At 40.3% G+C, this 19,619-nt stretch overlaps 1 protein-coding gene across 2 annotated transcripts; it reads right to left on the bottom strand.

Moving 5' to 3' along the window:
* Positions 1-318: 318 nt before the first annotated feature.
* PPIC (peptidylprolyl isomerase C) lies at positions 319-9,146 on the bottom strand. Of its 2 annotated transcripts, none has more exons than XM_064642328.1 (5): positions 8,820-9,146; positions 4,554-4,667; positions 3,974-4,067; positions 2,195-2,379; positions 319-885 (listed from the first exon to the last, which is right to left on the bottom strand). In XM_064642328.1, the coding sequence occupies exons 1-5, from the start codon at positions 9,129-9,131 to the stop codon at positions 757-759; spliced, it is 834 nt and encodes a 277-aa protein (XP_064498398.1). In that variant the 5' UTR covers positions 9,132-9,146; the 3' UTR covers positions 319-756. The 2 variants fall into 2 exon arrangements, with proteins under 2 accessions (XP_064498398.1, XP_064498399.1); XM_064642329.1 differs by lacking the exon at positions 319-885 and adding an exon at positions 3,537-3,737 and having other exon boundaries at positions 2,242-2,379.
* Positions 9,147-19,619: the final 10,473 nt, after the last annotated feature.

Genomic DNA, 19,619 nt, shown 5'->3' on the forward strand with positions numbered 1-19,619 from the left:
ATCAGCTAGGTTACAAAATTCACCATGCTATAAAACAAGGACTCTCCTGTTTTCATCAGTTTCTAACTGATTATCTTATTGAATAACAGACAGAAAAGCTGCTCTTTCTTGATTACAGAATGGTATCTGAATACTGTGGTTCTTTGAAAGACAGCAGGGACTTTATCTGACATGTTAAGATTAGGTAAATTTACCATCCGTGCTCTAACCTTGTAACCGTACTTCTGGAAAGCAGAACCCTCTGCACATTTTGCAGAATCAGCTGAGGTGAGAAAAAAGACTGGGGGGGGGGGTGGAGAAAAAAAAGAGTTTCAAATATTTATTTAAAATCAAAGTTTATTTATTCAAAACACTTATGTATTTTACTTTTTTTTAATTTTTAAAAATGCTGGTAGTGTTACAGAACATATTTTCAGTTGAAAAGATGGAAACAAATATTGCTAAAATTTCCAAAGAAAACAAAGGATTTTGTTTTAAGCCTTGAGAAAAATAGAATTACTGCTATACTTTTTCATGAAAGACTTTTTCTGCAAGATCTAGAATTTAGTGGGGTATGTCTTGAATTTCAAGGAGTGAAAGCTCCATTAAGTTGTTATAGAAATGGTCATATCTTTTATGTATTTGGCAAATGCTAAGTACTGCCTAAATGTAGCCTCATATGTTTCGAGGAGAAAACTGAATGGACAGTGGAGATCAGTCAAAAACAGGTGTTAAAGAAAAATGATAAAGTTTTACTTTTCTTTCTGACTGTTGATCTCACCAGTCATCTACTTCAACTACAAATGGTTCCTTTACAGCTATTTTGCCACTATTCACAATCACACAGTCCTGAAGGGGCCGGTCATGCTCATCTGTCTGCTGGAGTTCAATGGAGTGCACCACAGACTGTTAAACAGAAACAAACAAACAAATAGAAGAGTTCAATTTAGCCAAGGAAACTCCAGTGGCTGAAGTCTGGTAGCACATAAACAACTAAGTGCTGGCAGCATTGCTGTTTATTAACCAACTTATGAACAAAGACCTTTACCCTGCTGAATTCCCACATGCTTTTTTTCCCCTACATTAATAGTTATGCCTCTCTGCAACTCACACACAGTCGAAAGGGAAGGCTGTTTGTCCTCTAGAAGAACTTTGAGCCAACAAAAGCATTATGAAGGGGCAAGTGAAAATGTATGTTCAGCTGACCCACCCAGCACATACAGGGTTCTAGCACATACAGAAAGGATAATCTAACTGTAAGGATAATTTCTAACTGTACAGCATAACTGTGCTTCCTGCTTACTGCTTTTACTTTTAGTATATGACACACACATACAGATTTTAAGCGTGTTACCAGCATTTTTAAAGGACAAAATTCAGTTAGGTATATTGACTACCTGGCTTTGGATATTTGTCCATCAATCCGAGTAAACTAAAATTTAGTCTTAAGTCTCTTCTCAAAATTTTTCAGCTACTACTGTAGGTCATGAAAATTGAATTCAATATGAATGTGGGAGAGGGGGACAAGTGTTCTGATGAGATTTTCAAATTCCTGAAAGAACTGTTCTGTCCAGGAGCTCGTTTTCCCCATTAATTTCAAAACAAAGATTAAAAAGGAATAATTTAAAAGAAAAACCAGCCTAATATATTCAGTTGAAAGTACCATTTTTAAACTTAAAATTCTGTCTGGCCTTTCATCAGTTTTGCAGCTGTGTACAGTTTCAGAGAATTAACTGATTTTTTTTTCTTTTTAAACAGATCTGAATATATGTGTTTTTATACTTTATATTCACATGCTTCTAAAAACCGTAACAGTGAAAGTGTTACCCATAACTAGCACATGCACAAAATCAGATTTTAGCTTGTAGAAATACAGTTATTTCATGGCTAACAGTGTTAGTGAAAGGAGGACCTGAACTTACTCCATTTGTAATCTGTAAAGGTGTCAGTGTGTATTTCAGTAGCTAGTGGTCTGAAACAAGGGCTGTGAAAGCCAAAAGCATGATTTAAGTTTCCATTTCTGCAGTTAGCATTTGCTATTTCAGTTCTAAATTGTCCAGATGGAGCTCTTCACAATCATTTTCTACCATGTGCGTATTAGATGAACACTCAACAGTTTTGAACCACAATCGTGTAAGTTATGGTAATACAGATCTAATGTGGCAGAATTTGTCCAGATTTTTTTTTATTAACCTTGCCACTACTTTCAACTTACCATTCCATCAAGGACTTTGCCAAATACTACATGTTTTCCATCTAACCAGGAAGGCTTTGTCACACTGATGAAGAACTGGGATCCGTTGGTGTCTGGGCCAGAATTAGCCATGCTAACCCATCCAATTCCATAGTGCTTGAGCTTGAAGTTCTCATCTGGAAACTTTTCTCCATAGATGCTTCTTCCTATGACAAAAAATAAGAAAGCAAACTTAAAAAAAAACCAACAACAACAACAATCAAAAAGCCTTTTTTGTTCAAAAAGGGGAAAAGTATGAATTCAGGACTTGAAGATTCATTGTTTCAGTAAGCACAGCAACATCACTGTTCCATCATCAGTGATTCCATAACTAAAACCAATTTGCTTGTAAAGAAATAAAAGTAAGCTAAGCCACCCCATATAAGCAGAGAATAGTTAAAGCTGATGATGCTTTATCCTTTCACTTTAACAAGCAAGCTGAGTATCTTCAGTGCTTACAGACACCACTGAACAAAAATATACTTCATCCTGTTCAACAAATTTAACTTACATAATTATGGTCAGTAACAGCAAGGCTGCTGTGTTTTGTGACAATTTCAGTATTTACACCTTTTCCTCCTAATAAGAAATTGCTTCAGACGTTTAGAAACAAAGGAAGACCAGATGGAAGTTAGACTAAAATACCTGGTGTGGCTCTGTACAACCACAACGTAAAGATTTTGATGTTTCTAAAATAAATTTAGAAAACACTTCAGTCATGATTAAAACACCATCACTTTGAAAAGAGAAGGCTGTCTGTCTCATTCTTTACTTGTGCAGTGCCTAGCACAACAGGGACATTGCTTCCAACACCATCAAATACTGTCCCAATGAACAGCATCAGTAGGCAAATAAACGCTGCCTATCTTAAAGTTAAAACTGTGTCTTTGGTATTTTAGTCTTCCCCATTGCTGGCTGCAAGGAAGAGGAATGTGTGTTCCATTCTACCCCAGCAGGAAAATCACTGCACTGTATGCAGACAGTTCAACTCGTAGCACGTGAATAACGTGCATGAAAAGAAAGAGAAGAAATCCGAAGCCAGAGTGCATGCAATGCAAGAGATGCTGAGCTGGGATTGGTCTCCTCAGTGGACTGAACTGGTCTCCTGGGGGCTCAGGAGGGAGAACTGATACACACAGCCAGGACTCATACCACCAATGAGTTTGTGGTTTCAATTCTGGTAAGAGAAAAAAAGGAGAGGGCATGACCCTCATTTTCTAATTTTTCTCTCCCTGTGTTGAAATTCCCTCTCGCAGCACATTTCAGAAGGTTCCTCAGACCTGGCTGAGCTGAGGGCAGCAAGGATGGTCTCCTCCTTCCCTACCTGCCTTCCCTCTACGCGCTTTTTCACTGTTTCACCACATGCAACCAGGGAGTGCTGTCACAAAGCCAGAGCAGGGGAAGGGTGGAGACATCCATCTTTTGGAGACGGTAAGTTGTAGGAGCAGCTGGTCACGTGGCTCCAGCCCAGCACACAAAGCCATGCTTCTTGAAGGGGGACAAGTCACAGACAGAAAAGAGCTATCTGCAAAAATTGAGGACAAAGGAAGAGCTACACATACTTATAATCAGATAATCCAAATAAATGCATCTTATGTTCCAAGATGCTTGGAAAAGTACTAAATGCTCTAAAACAAATGTGGTTGTTTTTTTTTTTTCATTTATGTGAGCTGAAAGAATGAAGGAATATGCTGTTTTGCCCGTCTTTTCAGCAGACATTCGAACAAAGAAAGGGAACCTGGAAGATACTAAGCATGTTACCTCCTGATCCATCTCCTACTGTAAAGTCTCCTCCTTGAATCATGAAGTCTTTGATCACACGATGGAATTTACTTCCTTTGTATCCATATCCTCTCTAAGAAAATGAAATAATTCTTTAAATGAATATAACATCCAGTTCTTACAGTTCATATGGAAATACACAAGTTGTGAATGGCTAGATTTCATAGAATATAGCACCAACGGATATAATACTGGCAAGAAACACATTAAACTGAGGTGCAGATGAATGCAGCTGGACTGCACTGCCACAAAGCAGGTATTATTCAGGTGATCAAAGCCATTGTCTTTACTTCACTGGTATCTGACCACAGTAACTTTACATGCTAGACCTACAAGGCAGGGACAGATGGCGATGGTGATATCCAGCATCTCATAATTACATCTTGTGAACCAAGGACCTGGGAAGACACACACCAGTGCACAGCCTTGGGGATGGCACTCTTCCACAGTCTCCAGTGAAATAAGATCAACAGTTCACAACTGAAACAGCATTAAACACACATTGCCTTCCCAATCCAAAACTAAGTGAGTACACAGTGGAAGAAAACCACAGACGTACTTCTCCAGTTGCCAACGCAATGAAGTTTTCCACGGTCTTTGGGACAACTTTTCCAAACAATCCAATTACAATTCTGCCCACATCTTTGTCTCCAATCTTCACATCAAAGAACACCTGAATATTTTTGTGAAGAGAACAAAAGTGATACAAATGTGAGTGCAACAAACAACCAAGCTTTTCAAAGCATCAGGTGGTAAGGAACTACTTCTGCCTGTTCTGTATCAATAGTATCCTCTGATTCCTAAGGATGCTGTTTGAGAAAAATCCTTTCGGAGCCACCAAAATCAGATTATGCAGAAAACTTTTTGAGAACTGGTGACTCTATGTTTTGATTCTTATTGCTTTTAAAGGTTGGTGGAACTGCTGGATCAGAAGTTTGAAGGTAGTGTTGAAGATTTTTCCCAGACATGCATGTCTTTAAAGCTGTATGGAAAAGATGAAATATGAAAGTTAGGAAGAACAATGATGCTATTCCCGTGTGGTGAAAAATAACAAGGAATTATAGCACTGACACTCCCCACAAATGATAGTTTGCTATCCACTCATAATCTTCCTTCATCTCCTGTATGTGAATAGGTATAAACAAAAGCCTAAATTTCTTTAAATTGACAAACAGTGGAAAGAAAATCATATGGCTCAAGCAAGTCATCACTTTCCTAAATATGAATTCAAACCTGACAGATAAATAACCAGGCCAAATTATTCAGCTGAATGCCTAAAAGCTTCAATGTATATGTTGCTGAAAAGCAAGCTCAAAAAGGCAAATGAGTTATAAGGCATTTTTTTATAGTTCAGAATCTATGAATGCCTATTTGAACATGCAAGAATGTTCCAATAATTACTGAAAACAGGAACAGCTGTCAGGAAATGAGGCATTTTGAAGTTCTGAAAAAGTTACATAAAGGCTATTACAGCTTCTAGGAAACAGCAATGTGTATTCCTATGATGTGGTATTTGCTGTTCCTTGTGGCACTCAACCAAGTATTACTTGTCTGCAATGCTAAAAAATTAGTCCAATAATGATAATAAATGGCCACAGTCTCTCCAACGTGAATGCCTCTTTCACGCTCTCCTACTAAACATTTCTACCGTTTCTTGATCTTCCATGTGGTTTTGACTGTTGAACTTTTGGCTAATGCTATAAAAGCACTATAAAGAAAATAAAATTCTTTTTGATACACCTCATTCATTTCCTTGGCACTTAATAACATACTCCTTAGATGTGTGGCTCCTAAAGTACTAACAGCACACTTTCACTAACTTTTTAACATTTTTACAAGCCTCTCTGAATTCTGCTGCCAGGGTTACCTAGGTAAGGGGTATTGCCTGCCTACGTTTTCTAAACGCAGCCTATTATGCCTGAAAATGTCGTTCTAGTAGGACTGCCTGAAATACATAAGCAGATATATAACTATCACAACTGAGGCTACCAAATGATCACCCCAGATATCAGTAACATCAGCACTTTCACAGAGCAGATGGAGACAAGTCCATCACATGTTGTAAACCCAGCTCAACAGAAAGCATCATACATGGCACTGCTGCTCACCTAGGCAGTAAACCCAGTACTTCCAAAGAGCATTGCTTCACCTTATTCTGCATTTGAGAAAAAACAGCAAGTTCCTGGCTTCCTGTTAGCACACCACAAACCTGCTTTACACACTTGGTGATTTTTTGAAATCTATGAGCTTTTTAATTATGCACCACCTTATGTATCTGTGCATATTTCTGGCCACAAAATCAAGTACAGAAGTATTTGGTAGTCCTACACACTATTTCTGCATAGAAAAGCCATGTTCTCTTAAGCATATTTCCTCAAGTTCTCTGAAAAGTCAATAAGCATGTAGACACTAGTGAGCTGGTCAACACAGCACTTTCAAATCTCAAAAAACAGCTGACCAGATTCTTCACCAAAAACTCTGAAAGGAAACAAACGTAAATTTTCAGTCTTATTAATATTTATATAAATATTTAATCTTATTTACAATTTGCTTGTCAAGAATTTCAAGACTGAAATGAAAAAAGAACACACCAGTAAGGGTGGCTGGTTCTCATTAACATATTCATATATAACTTGCACAAGATGGTATACATCTAATTGAAAAAAATGGACAAGAGTATTCAATCATTCAGAAAAAAAAAAAAAAAAAAGCTGACTGTGAAAGGATAAGCTCATGATTCTTAGAGACCAGGTAATATAATGACAAATGAACTCCTGATAAATGCAAAAATACTCTATACGGTATACAGCCACAACAAGGGGTCCAAAATTGGCTACCACTCAAAAATTATATCTGGAGTCACCTTGAGCAGTTTAATGAAAAATTTGGCTTGTGAAGGTCAGAGAAGAATGTTAGAAATAATTAAAAATGGATACAGACAGGAGATGAGCATAATTACACCATTGCATACCTCTGTACTGTGTGTTCACACCCTGAGTGCTGCATGTAGTTCTAGCTTCTCTACTGCAGAATGATAAAACCAACCTTAAAAAATGTAGAAAAATGAGCAGAACAGATGCTCAAAAGATATGGAATACCTTTTATATGAAGAAAGATAGTATGCAAGCTGGAAGAGAAGAAACTGGTGTGATTTGATGAGCTTCATAAAGTTACCACTGCCTAAGACAAGGAAAATTGGCAGCTGAGATTCTTGATGTGCCACAACAATCAGAAAAGGGCATAAAATTATATCCCAGGCAGGTCTGATGAAGGAAAATACTTTATGCACAACTAAACTGGAATATATTGCCGGAAGATTACCTGGAGGTAAAAGTGTATTAAATTTATCAAACCCAGAAATCAAATCTGTGGTCTAGAAGTCCATAGTAATGAAACTGCAGGCAGCTGTAGACACCAGTGGCAATGAAGTTCAGAGACACAGGCACAGTCCCTGACTTAGCTAAGGCCATGCCAGAGGAAACAGCTCTGCCCCTGTCCTGCCCTGTTACATTTTCATGACTGCAGGTGTCTTTGGGAGCATTGTCTCGAGTCTAGGTGAAAAGGTACTTGGGGGCAAAAACACATAATCTCTGTTTTGTCCAAAGTTGGATGAGACATCCCATCTCCTGCACCAAGCAAATACTTTTTGGAAAGAGATGCTGGTGTGTTGCAATAACCAGGTGAATCCCCACCTGCTGGCAGGCACCACAGCCCACGAGTTCATCTCTTGGGCAGCACCATCTGCGAGGACCACACGTGCCCCTGGCACACAGCCCGTCCTGCCTAAGAAGGAGCCTTGCCAACGCCCTACCCATGGCTCTGCTGGCAGCACGCTCCAAGCCACCGGGTGTCCAAGCCTGTTGCCAGCAGGAATGACAAGGGAGCAGGAAACAAGGGGGCAATAAAGTGTCAGCTCTCAACACCAATCATTTCACAGAACGGGTCGGGTTGGAAGGGAGCACAGTTGTCCACATCTGGTCCTCAAGCAGGCCATCCCAGAGCACATGACAGAAGATTGTGTCCAGATGGTTTCTGAATATCTCCATTGAGGGAGACTCCACAACCTCTCTGGGCAATCTGTTTCAGTGCAGCCCCACAGTAAAGAAGTTCTTCCTCATATTCAGGTGGAACTTCCTGTGCACCAGTTTCTGCCTGTTGCCTCATCCTATTGCTTGGCACCACCGAGAAGAGCCTTGCTCCGTCCTATTGACACCCCCCCTTCAGATACTTAAGGACACTGATGAGGTCCCTCTCAGTCGTTCCCTCAGCCTCTCCTTGTAAAAGAGATGCTCCAGTCACTTGATCAATTTTGTGACCTCTGCTAGACCCGCTCCAAAGAGTTTCAGCAAAAAGGGCAGGGAGGAGGGAAAACAACCCACTGCACACCCCAAGCCCCACCAGGTTACAGCCCCTGCCTGAGGCAGCCTGGTACCACCAGCAGTTCCGAACTGCTCCTGGCAGCAGCAGCGGCTGCAGCAGCGCTGGTGGGGGAAGGAATGTGAAGGTTTCCATTTCTGCAAGACAGAGGGAGGCTTCGCTGGCCCGAACTCCGCGATGTGCCAGCACCTACAGAGGGGCTAAAAACCCAATCAAACAAAAAAACCCCAACCCTTATAAAACGGTAAAGTTACGGCGTTCGTCCAAAGCCTCCCCAAACCCTCTGTGCCCGGGATGCGGCGCGAGAAGCAGGGAGCCGGAGCGGGACCGACTGTGGAAGCGGAGCGGCCGCCACCCACCCCGGCACCGCCGGCAGCGGCCGCGGTGACACCCCCGGCGTGGGGGCTCCGACTGATCCCGAGGCGTCCCGGCCGCGGGCGAGAGTCACCTTGGCTGTCACGCTGGGTCCCCTCCTCCTGAAGGCCTGTGCCGCCGGGGCCAGGAGGCACAGACAGGCCGCGGCGCCCAGCAGCGCCGCCGGCGCCCCGCGGGCCATGGCGCTGGGTGAGCGCTGGGTGAGCGCTGCGGCGCCTGCGCCCGGCCCGGCGCGGCTCCGCCCGGCCCGGCACGGGGGGGCTGCGGGAGCGGCAACGCGGCAGGGAGGGCGGGCACCCATCCCGGGCCAGCGACCGAACACCCGGGGGGAGAGTTCACCCATCCCGGGCCAGCGACCAACAACGCGAGGGGAGAGTTCACCCATCCCGGGCCAGCGATCACCCATCTGGGGGAGCGATCAACCCATTAGGTGGCCCTTCTACTCACCCCTAGTGACACGCACCTTGAGTGCTCTGTCCAGTTCTGGGCTCCTCAGTACAAGAGAGACATGGAGCTGCCGGAGTGGGTCTAGCAAAGGGCAACAAGGGTGGTTAAGGGACTGGAACATCTCTCTTACAAGGAAAGGCTGAGAGAGCTGTGCCTGTTCAGCCTCGAGAAGAGATGGCTGAGAGGGAACCTCATCAATGTCTATAAGTATCTGCAGGGAAGTGCTAAGAAGATGGAACTAGGCTTTTTCAGTGGTGCCAAGCAATATAACAAGAGACAAAGAGCACAAAATGATGTGCAGGAAGTTCCAGCAGAATATGAAAAAGAACTTCTTTACTGTGTGGATGACCACACGCTGGAACAGGTTGTCCAGAGAGGTTGTAGAGTCTCCCTCACTGGAGATATTCAAGAACCATCTGGATGCAATCCTGTGCCTTGTGCTCTAGGATGACTTTGCTTAAGCAGGGAGCTTGGATCAGGTGCCCCACTATGGTCCTTTACAACCTGACCCATTCTGTGATTCTGTGATTTTGGTCTTTGGTGTATTTAATGTGCTGAGTCTGTGAGGCACTTGTAATGCTTCTGCGTTCATTTGTGTTAGTGGTGAAAGTGCACTGCTTGGGACCCATGTCAACATCCCTGGCTTTGAACAATAAGCAGCAGTACTAAAGGAATTCATCAAACACAAATGTCTCTCCCAAGCCATGACCTACCAATATGGGGAAGAGGGATCCCAGCTTGGCAAATTGTCTTTGGCTTTGACTTGTTACTTTCTCTGTTCAAAAATTGTTTGCGTTCGTAACCTGTCTCAAATAGTGTTGCTGCTGCAGTCCCTAGAATTTTTGCAAATTGTACATACACTGAAATTTTGTGGCCTCTCAAGTGCCAGCATAGGAAAGAGAAGTTATGTATACTGATATGCTGCAAGCAGAAGGCTGGCAGTGTTTTATTTAAACACATTCGGGATTAAACCCAGCAGCGCTGTGTTTCTGGGTGTATGGCATAGCATCTACGCAGAGCATTTGGTGCTGGTTGCAAAGCCAGCCCAGAGCTCAGGTGCAGTGCCTGAGAGAGAATGTGCTCTGTACTGCCACATGTACACTGTCATTGCTGCTGAACCTCTCAGCTTGAGTCTGTGCCTCAGTTCACAAGGAGTAAACTTGATAGCCATAGAATCATAGAATTATTTAGGTGGGAAAAGACCTGTAAGGTCATTTAAATACCAGGAGGGTATTTAAATACTTCCCTGGACAGCCTGTTCCAGTGCTTGACAACCCTTTCCAGGAAAAATGTTTTCATAATATCCAACTTACACCTCCCCTGGCATGATTTGAAGATGTTTCCTCTTGTCCTGTGGCTTGTTACTTGGGAGAAGAGGGTGACCCCCACCTCGCAACTGCCTCCTTTCTGGTAGCTGTAGAGAGCGATAAGGTCTCCCCCGAGTCTCCTTTTCTCCAGGCTGAACATCCCCAGCTTCCTCAACCTCTCCACATTAGATTTGTGCTTCAGACTGTTCCCCACCTTCATTGCCCTTCTCTGAATATACTCCAGTACCTCAATGTCTTTCTTGTAGTGAGAGGCTGAACTGAACATAGGATTTAAGGTGTGGCCTCACCAGTGCCCAGTACACAGGGACAATCTCTTTCTTGGTCCTTCTGGCCACGTAATTTTTGATACAGGCCCGGAAGGCTTTGGCCTTCTTGGCCAGCTGGACACGCTGCTGACTCGGATTCAGCCACTGTCAACTAGCATGCCCAGGTCCTCTTCCACTGATCTGCTTTCCAGACACTCCTCTCCCAGTCTGTAGCTCTTCACAGGGTTGTTGTGGCCCAGATGCAGGACCCAGTACCTGGCCTTGCTGAACCTCATACAATCATCCTCCGCACATTGATCCAGCCTGTCCATATCCTTCTGTAGAAACTTCCCACTCTCCAGCAGATCAAGACTCCTGCCCAACTTAGTGTCATCAGCAAACTGACAGAGAGTGCACTTGATCCTCTTGTCCAGATCATGGATAAAGATATTGAACAAGGCTATCACCAACACTGAGCCCTGGGAAATACAACTGGTGACTGGCCACCAGCTGGATCTACCTCCATTCACCACCACTCTCTGAGTCTGGCTATCCAGCCAGATTTTCCCAGGAAAGGGTGCACCTGTCCAAGCCATGAAGGGACAATGTCTGCACTGTGTGCTTTTCATGTGGTCTGTCCAGCTGATCAAATGCATACTAAAAGCTGAAGAGTGCTGGGCATGCTTGTGAAGCACATACTCTGGTGTAGTTTCATTTGACAGATATGTGGTTTGGGCATGGAAAGGCCTCCCTGTGTTACAAACCAAAACACAGTAAGTTGGCATGTTGAAAAAAATTAAAAATTAATTCCTCATCCAGTCTAAAACATACCATAGGTGTACCCTAATGCCCATTTTTGAATATAGGGTGGTCACAGGCTATTTTTCATAGGTGATGTCACTTTTCTGCTCTTTTCCATTCTGCCTCACATACTGCCTATGCTAGTGTATCTGAGTGCAATGAGATTTCTCATCAGGTGCTTGTAGTAAAAATTAATTTCACAGGCAGAGCAGAGAGTGGCAGTTACTGATTCTACATTACATGGCACATAAGCAGAAACACCAAATAATCCTTAACTTATCTTAACTGATCCTTCCTTAACTGATGACTGATACAAATAGATCCTCTTTCCTTAAGAGATGTAAAATACATGCAGTTGTATTTCCTGAGTCAAAGCCACCTGAACTAATCTAGGGCTTAACTTTGACACCTCATCTGTGTGCTGGCATTTTGTAAAACTGAAGGCTTTACCAGAGCCCTGCTCATGAGGACTGTGGTTATTGACGGCTCTGGGGCTTCAGGGCATGGTTCAAGACATTTATCCTGCAGCTATTTAGATCTGTTTGTTTTAGTGAATCAAAACTATTCATGTCTGTAGAGATGGCTAAAGCACTTCTCTGATCCCATTGCTAGTGAGCATCATATTTCACAGTCACATTCTTCTTTCAACATCAAAACAGGCCCAAAACTTTACTGTCTTATGCTAGATTCTTTGATATGTCAGTGCACATTCAATGAGTATGTGAGTATGAGAGTTTACTCAGAGTAAACTATGTGTTAATTTTCTCTGCCAGTTTGATAAGGTACCAAGAATTTAATATTATAATTCAACTGCCTTCCATGCAGTGCAAACACATAATTATGGTGTTTGACTAACTCTGGAGTAAAGATTTACTGCAGAAATGTAACAAAGTTTTACTGATTTGTTGCAGTAGTTGGAAATAAAGTATAAAAGGTCTGTATTTCTGTAAAAATATATATTAGAAAATAGTTAAGGATTAAAATAGTTAACTATTTTATCTAAATACTCACAGAAAACTTTTGCAGTCCACATATGTACCTAATCACCTAAATAGCAATAGTAAAAACCCAGAAGGTGTAAACTTACCATTCCTTAAAGACCACCCAGTTCCAACTCCCCTGCCATGGGCAGGGACGCCTCACACTAGACCAAGTTGCTGAGAGCTCTGTCAACAAGACCTTGAACACTTCCAGGGACTGGGCTTTCACAACTTTTCTGGGCAACCTGTTTCAGTACCTCATCAGCCTCACAGTGAAGAACTTCATCCTAAAGTCTAATTTAAATCTTTTAGTCTTTTAGTTTGAAGACATTCCCCAAGTCCTGTCACTACAGTTTACCTTTGTTACAGCTACATATTCAGTATTTGTCTGGCCTGAAGCTGTAGTCATTGTCCTCACACTAAACAAGAAACCATGCAGACTTTGGGATGTTCAGGGGAATATGATGAAAATGGAAGAAAGTTCCTCTTGAAACGTATAGGGGGGCATGTTGAAATTTTTCAGCTCTCTGAAGGAAATATTTTTAGTTTTGGAGTGAAATGGACAGAATATTTTTGATACTCCAACTGCATGCAAGTCACTAGGTGAATGTTGACAAAAATATGCAGAAAGGTGGAGCCATGACTAATTCTAAGTTTTGAATTTGAAAGAAGACCAGTGCTGGCTGATGAGAATGTATTGTCTCAGAGTAATTCAGAGCAGTATAGTGATTCAAATCATGAGGTGCAGAAGAACAAGCAGGGAGCTGGGAAGAACACAAAAAATGGTCTGTCTGGGCAGCTCCTTGATTTAATACTCCTTAATACAGAAGAGCCTATTTGGTGTAGGTATGCTGAACAGCACTATCTAGTCACATTACCCCCCAGAGTTCACTTTCACTCTCTCTCAATAAAAATGTTGGTGTTTGCAAGGACGACTTCCCTGTTTATTGAAGTGTAAATATGTTTCTTCCATGTACAAGATGGCAGTATAAGGCAGGAAGAATGAAAGGAGTGGCTGATAGCACTGAGGAGATTTAAAAACAGCAAGATGAGACAGGATCTGGTTTACATTATCTTGGAAAGTTTATGCACACTGGTGATGCTGCTAAATAATTTTTGGAAGAAGATAAAACAATGTTTAAAGAGGAAATCTTGAAAAGAGACAGAAACTTAATATGTTCAATGAAAACTCAATTTTACACAGAAAATCTCTTCCTGATGCTGAAAGAAGTACTTGTTCTTTTTGTAGGAATTTGATGTCATGACTTTCAAACTGAAAGTACACACAAACCAGATAAACAGTAGACTTCATACTAGCTGTGAAAAGAAAGAAATCCTTGCAATGAAACTAGGGAACAATATGTAAAACCTGTTATGAACTCTTTATTTTTCTGCTTTATGTATTCATAATTATCTTGTAGATTTTGGAGGTCTTTGCAAACTCTTTACACAAACTGGATACAGTCTGCTGAGAACTACACTGAATTCACTATGGCTTTGCACATATTAAAAAAAAAGAAAAAAAGGTACAAAATCAGTAGAGGTTCTGCAGCTGAAAACTGCTCTTTCCTGTTCCGTCTTCCCTATCCGTGAACAATTTGTTCACCTCTTCGGTGCAGCTGATTTGAAGACTGTTATCATTTCTCCCTTCAGTTTTCTTTTCTGTAGACTAAACAACCCCAATTCCTTCAATCTTGCCACATGGGTCAAATATTAGAGCAGGCGTCATCCGGCTGTGTAGTTTTCAGTTGAAATATTACCTTTGTCCTTAAATGTGAGTAGAAGCTACAGATAAGCGCATTTTGTCATTTCTTGCTTTTTTTTTTTCCTTTTTAAAGTTGATCAAGTGACACGAGGCTATTGTGACAAAAATTATGTAGCCCATTCAAAGAATATGTTCAGGCTATCTTGAGTTTGTAACATGGTGCACAAGATACACTGTATTTTAAAGCTAGCAGACATGCATTATTTTGGAGCTTGCTGTCTTTTGAAGTCACTAAGCTTTTAAAAAAATAATTTGGAACTGTTTGACAGTCTTCAATTTAAGTAATAGTGTCTGTAATGAGATGTTTCATTGCTTCTGATGGGCTCTTTACCATTTAGAATGGGTGCAGAAGAGACATCTATTGAGAATATAGCATTTGACAGATTTTGATTTCTAGTAGTACTACCATTGGCAGTAATTCTAGCACTTGCCTTCAGCACTGTGGCATGACATGAGCTATGATTTATTGTAGTGATACAGAAATATTTCATATCCAAATTGCTCTAGTATGTCATGTTATACAGGTAAAAAGAATTCTGGCCATGATATATGTAATAATAATGTTTTATGGTTCTATAGGCACTTTCATTGATGTTAACTGCTTGACAGCTGCCAGGATAAAACTTGGAGTAAGCACTGTGTCCTGTAAGGGTGCTCTAACTGAGCTTTTATTTTTATTTTCTCACTTTGAAATGGGTTTTTGATTCTCAAGCCTGAATCACTGAAAGTGTATCATCCCTCCCAGGGTTGATATTTGTCCATATAGTTTCACATTGCCATCATGTTACTTGTGTTGGGTTTTTAATGTATCACTGGCAGAATCAAGTCATATGTTTAAAACCAAACTTTAATCCCATAAAGACTCAGAAATGCCACCACTTCATCTTATACATTGGCTGAATTATAAAATGGTTAAAAGCCATGAAATATCAAGGCCATTGTGATTACATATGGTTCTAAGATACCACAGTTAAAAAAAACAACTTAAGGTCCACAAATTGTAAGTCACTGTATATGGCCTTCATGAATAATGAAGAAAGAGGTTTATGGGGAGTTTTGTTTGTATTTTTTTGTCTTTTCCTTTATGTGACTTCAGAAAGATGGAGTGTATTGTATGTGCTGTCTCTTCTATTAAACCACTTGTAAAATGGCTTATACTTCTCCTGTCATCTGGTGCACTTATGCAAAATAAATGTGTCCTATGCTCCGGATAAGTGTCTTCCTTTTGGTGAATAGTTTTTAAGCTTTTTAAATTTTGTATCCAAACACAATCTGAAGTGTCACCCTTTCCACTCTAATGGTCAAAGCATTTATTTAGGTGATACCAGCAATGTGTTTTCAAAATAGTGCAGCTGGAGCCAGCACCATTTTGAGCACATATGTTTACAGGATATCAGAGCTATCTGTAATTGCACATCTCACTGCAGTGAGCATTTAGCACATAGTCCTTCATTTAAAGCCTGTTTTTCATAGCATCTGCGGTTGCATAAGATCTCTTAGGGGAAAATTTAAGAACTAGCAGTAAAGCCTGGCTGTAAGAAAATGTAGTATCAGATTTCTTTTTTTTTCAAGGCAAAAATGCTAAAACTTAGGAGGGGAAAAAAAAATCTAAAACTGCATAGCATCCTAAAATTCCTTTTTTTTTTTCTTTCTCTGATTATTACTTACAATAAAGATCATAGTTCTCCAAGCACTGTGGCACATCCCTTAACTATGGCTGTGGTCTCTCTTGCATGGAACTACTCACACCTAAAGGAAAGTACATAGGTGTTTGAAAAGAATGCCTTTGTCAATAATTTTAAGTTCCAGTAATCGATACTTCTAGCCTGATAATAACCAGAGGTGCAAATCAGAATATACAGCCCGGATCTCTTGGCTCTTAAGAAAAAACATAATTCCATCCTTAAAAATGAAAATGGGAAACTGAAAAAGTAGCATCCCTTCACGTGACTGTGGTGAAAATTTTATATGGATTTGTTGTTTTCATGTGAGATTTTCAATTATTATTATTGGTGGTGATGATAGAGGAGGGAACCAAGGTAAAGGCAGGGAAAGAAGGAAGGAGTGAAACAGTGAAAGCTCATTAATTGTTTAGGAGATAAATAGCAACCCAGAAATAACATTCAGAAGATGATGAACATACTCTGCATTGCTTAGGCATGTGGATGGGTTGGGTCCTCACCTTACAAATAGCGGATTAGATTGTAGTAGTAATCAAGAGGGAAAATGAAACTTGCAACTGTTCAAAAGGAAAGTGACAATGACAAGTACAAGACTTTTTCCTTTACAAATCATAATGAAAGAAGTCAGATATTTAGAGAGATTTTATATGAAAACGGATAATTAGAAAAGTTCTGAGTATCTAGATCAACAGAGAAAGCTACTGCCAGAATGGTTTTAAATGGAGAAAAATATGTTGATGGTTTGTTTCAAGATGAGTGAAAGGTGAGGATACATGATATTTCTCTCTCCAACTCACTCTAGAGCCTGCTGTGCTGACAGAAGAACAAAGCTGGCCTCATTAGTACAGGAAATATGGGTTAGAAGATACAGAGAAAAAAGTTATGTGTAATTTCAATGTCCCTGAAGTTCTGCATAGCTATTACCCGCTAAAAGTATTGTCTGGTCAAGGACTTCATCTGTCTAGTTTCTTTCTGGTTTCTAATCATTAAGATGCAGTGTTACTGAAAAGATGTATTAATTTGCTATCTGACAGACTACACTATGTAAAAATGATATCTTAAGCTACCTATAAAAATCTATGTCCAGTTCTTTACCTCCATATTTACTTTTAAATTTGATTGAGATGCTATTCCTCTATATACAATTAACGACACACACTTGACTTAGATACCACACTATTTGTTGCATGTTTCAGGTCTTTATAACAATATACACTGAAGTAAATACTTTATTAGAGCTGTAATATTGTTCTTGTAGATGTTATCAATCAGAGATCAAATTTCTAAGGATCTACAGGATCTGCCAGAATTATGCGAGGATCTAGGAAAGATGCTTGTCCTGCTTACAAGATGAGCATTAAATTGTTAATGCTGTTAGCAAGTATATATAGTGGTGTTTTTACTTAATATCTTTTTTTTGTACAGTGTTACAGTCACTCACACTGTACACCGATCCTCATTAAGAATTTCCACGTCACAATATCTAGGAAAGTGTGATGGTTTCTCCCACTTGAAAAAAAAAAAAAAAAAGTGGTACTCTGATGAGCATTACACAATAACTCTGCACGTAGTGACATTTTAGTGATGTTTGTGTGGTTTTTGCAACATTAACAAATGCCAATTAACACCATTCTTCTTTCCCTTACCATTGTCTATGCTAAGTTGATTATCCTTTTTCTAAGTAATTTACTTTGTAGGAAATTGCAAATTCTACGTTTTGTGCCCATAACTTATTATAGCAGTCACCCTTATATTTTATCATAGACTTTTTTTGTAGTGCTTGTAATGAATGGTAGCATGAGTGTGTTATTTTTTGTAGAGAAACTCTAGGTAATTTGGAAATAATTATGATTCTTGGTGTTGGAGAGCTGCACTGATGACAATAGGACCCTTTTGTGTGGTAGGTTGGCCATGGCTGGGTACAAAATGCTCATCAAGGCACTCTATCACTGCCCTTCTCAGCAGGATGAAAGGGTAGAAAATAAGGTGGAAAAAAACCTCATGGGTTAAGATAAGGGCAGTTTAATAAAACAGAAGGAAAGACTGTGCACAGAAGCAAAGGAAAACAAAAGATTAATTCTCTACTTCTCATCTGCAGGCAATATCCAGCCACTTCCTGGGAATTAGGGCTTCAGTACACCTACTAGTTTCTTGCAGTTGAGGGAGGTAGAATGTTGGAGAGACAGTGCTGATGCTATGGGAGCCAGAGCACCACTGTGTCATCAACACCTTTCCAGCAACCAATGCACAGCATAGGGAGGGAACATTACCTCCATCTCAGCCAGGCCCCACACACCTGTATTTACAACTCTGATGTTCAAAGGCACGTGAAGAATCTCAGCATTGAATTCCCGTTATCAAAAGAGGGACCAAGAGGTCTGACATGAAAAGCTGGGGATTTTAAACACCTTACTCACTTTTGGGAAAGGAGCTTTCAGCCATTGCGGAAATGTTCAGTATTGGTTTTAGACTTCACTGTTAAGCTAGTTAGAGAGTCATGTTTTAATGATTTTTTTAAAGTGTCAGCAACCCCCCTAAGCCCTGAAGACTACACAAAGCATTTGAAAACAAGAATTTCTTATGAAATACATAGAATATGCATAATGTATGGAAATGTAATTGTCTGGAATGAAAATTTCCTCCTGCTGCTGTCACTTCTCAATATTTAATTCATCAGAAACTGATGCTGATAGCATCTTTACCAGTCTACCATTTTTCCTGTGAAGCAAGACTGCTAAGTCTTAAGTGTAAGTATTTTTTTTTCTTGGTATGTTGTGATTCAATATTTTTCTGGTTTTTAGTTTTGTCACCCAATAATATCAAGCACTGTAATATGTCATGAAAAAGTGGGAACAGTTTGGGAAATTGAAATTGGTCTGAAGAAACAGAGCAGATCTCTGGTCTAGTTGAAGATGTCTGCTCATGGCAGGGAGTTGGACTAGCTACCTTTGAAGGACCCTTCCAATCCAAACTGGTTTATGATTCTATGATTAGCAATCAAATTTGTGACTGCAAGCAAAGCAACCTGGGATAAATAGCTTAAGGATCATAATAGCATTTTACTGGGAAATGCTTTCAGAAATATGACTTCACATTGTGTTTTATGTGCCAAAATACTTAGTGTAACTGTTAACACTGCTAAAACAATTGTCATTCCTTCAGTCTTTAGATTGCTTATACTTTGCTGGATGCCATATTTTCTCTGTGTCTGGGAGCATACCTTAATATCATAATGTTTTGGATGGTACATCCCACAGAGTTTTGGTTGACAGACTAATGATTTGGATGGTGAAACAGATTAGAGAGTCCCATTTATATTATTTAATGCATTAAATTCTAGATAATCCTCATTAGAGGCCCCATTGATTATTGGTTTTCGGTTCAAAATAGACCTTGGTGAATTTAAATGGAATCCCACAAATGCTACCTGGAAGCTGATTTATTTTTATGTCAGTTTTTACATATCTGAAAATATGGCCCTGGTTTCTAGCAGAAGCAGAGTCAAAGTAGAAACAAAGCAGATGTTTCTCTGATTGTATCTAAGGATATGTCAATGGTATTCTAGAAATAGAGAAATTTTGGCTTGGCAAACTACTGGTGGCGTTTTTCTTCTCATTAAAACATC

Source organism: Pseudopipra pipra, chromosome Z (genome assembly GCF_036250125.1).
Source record: "Pseudopipra pipra isolate bDixPip1 chromosome Z, bDixPip1.hap1, whole genome shotgun sequence".
NCBI lineage: Eukaryota > Metazoa > Chordata > Aves > Passeriformes > Pipridae > Pseudopipra > Pseudopipra pipra.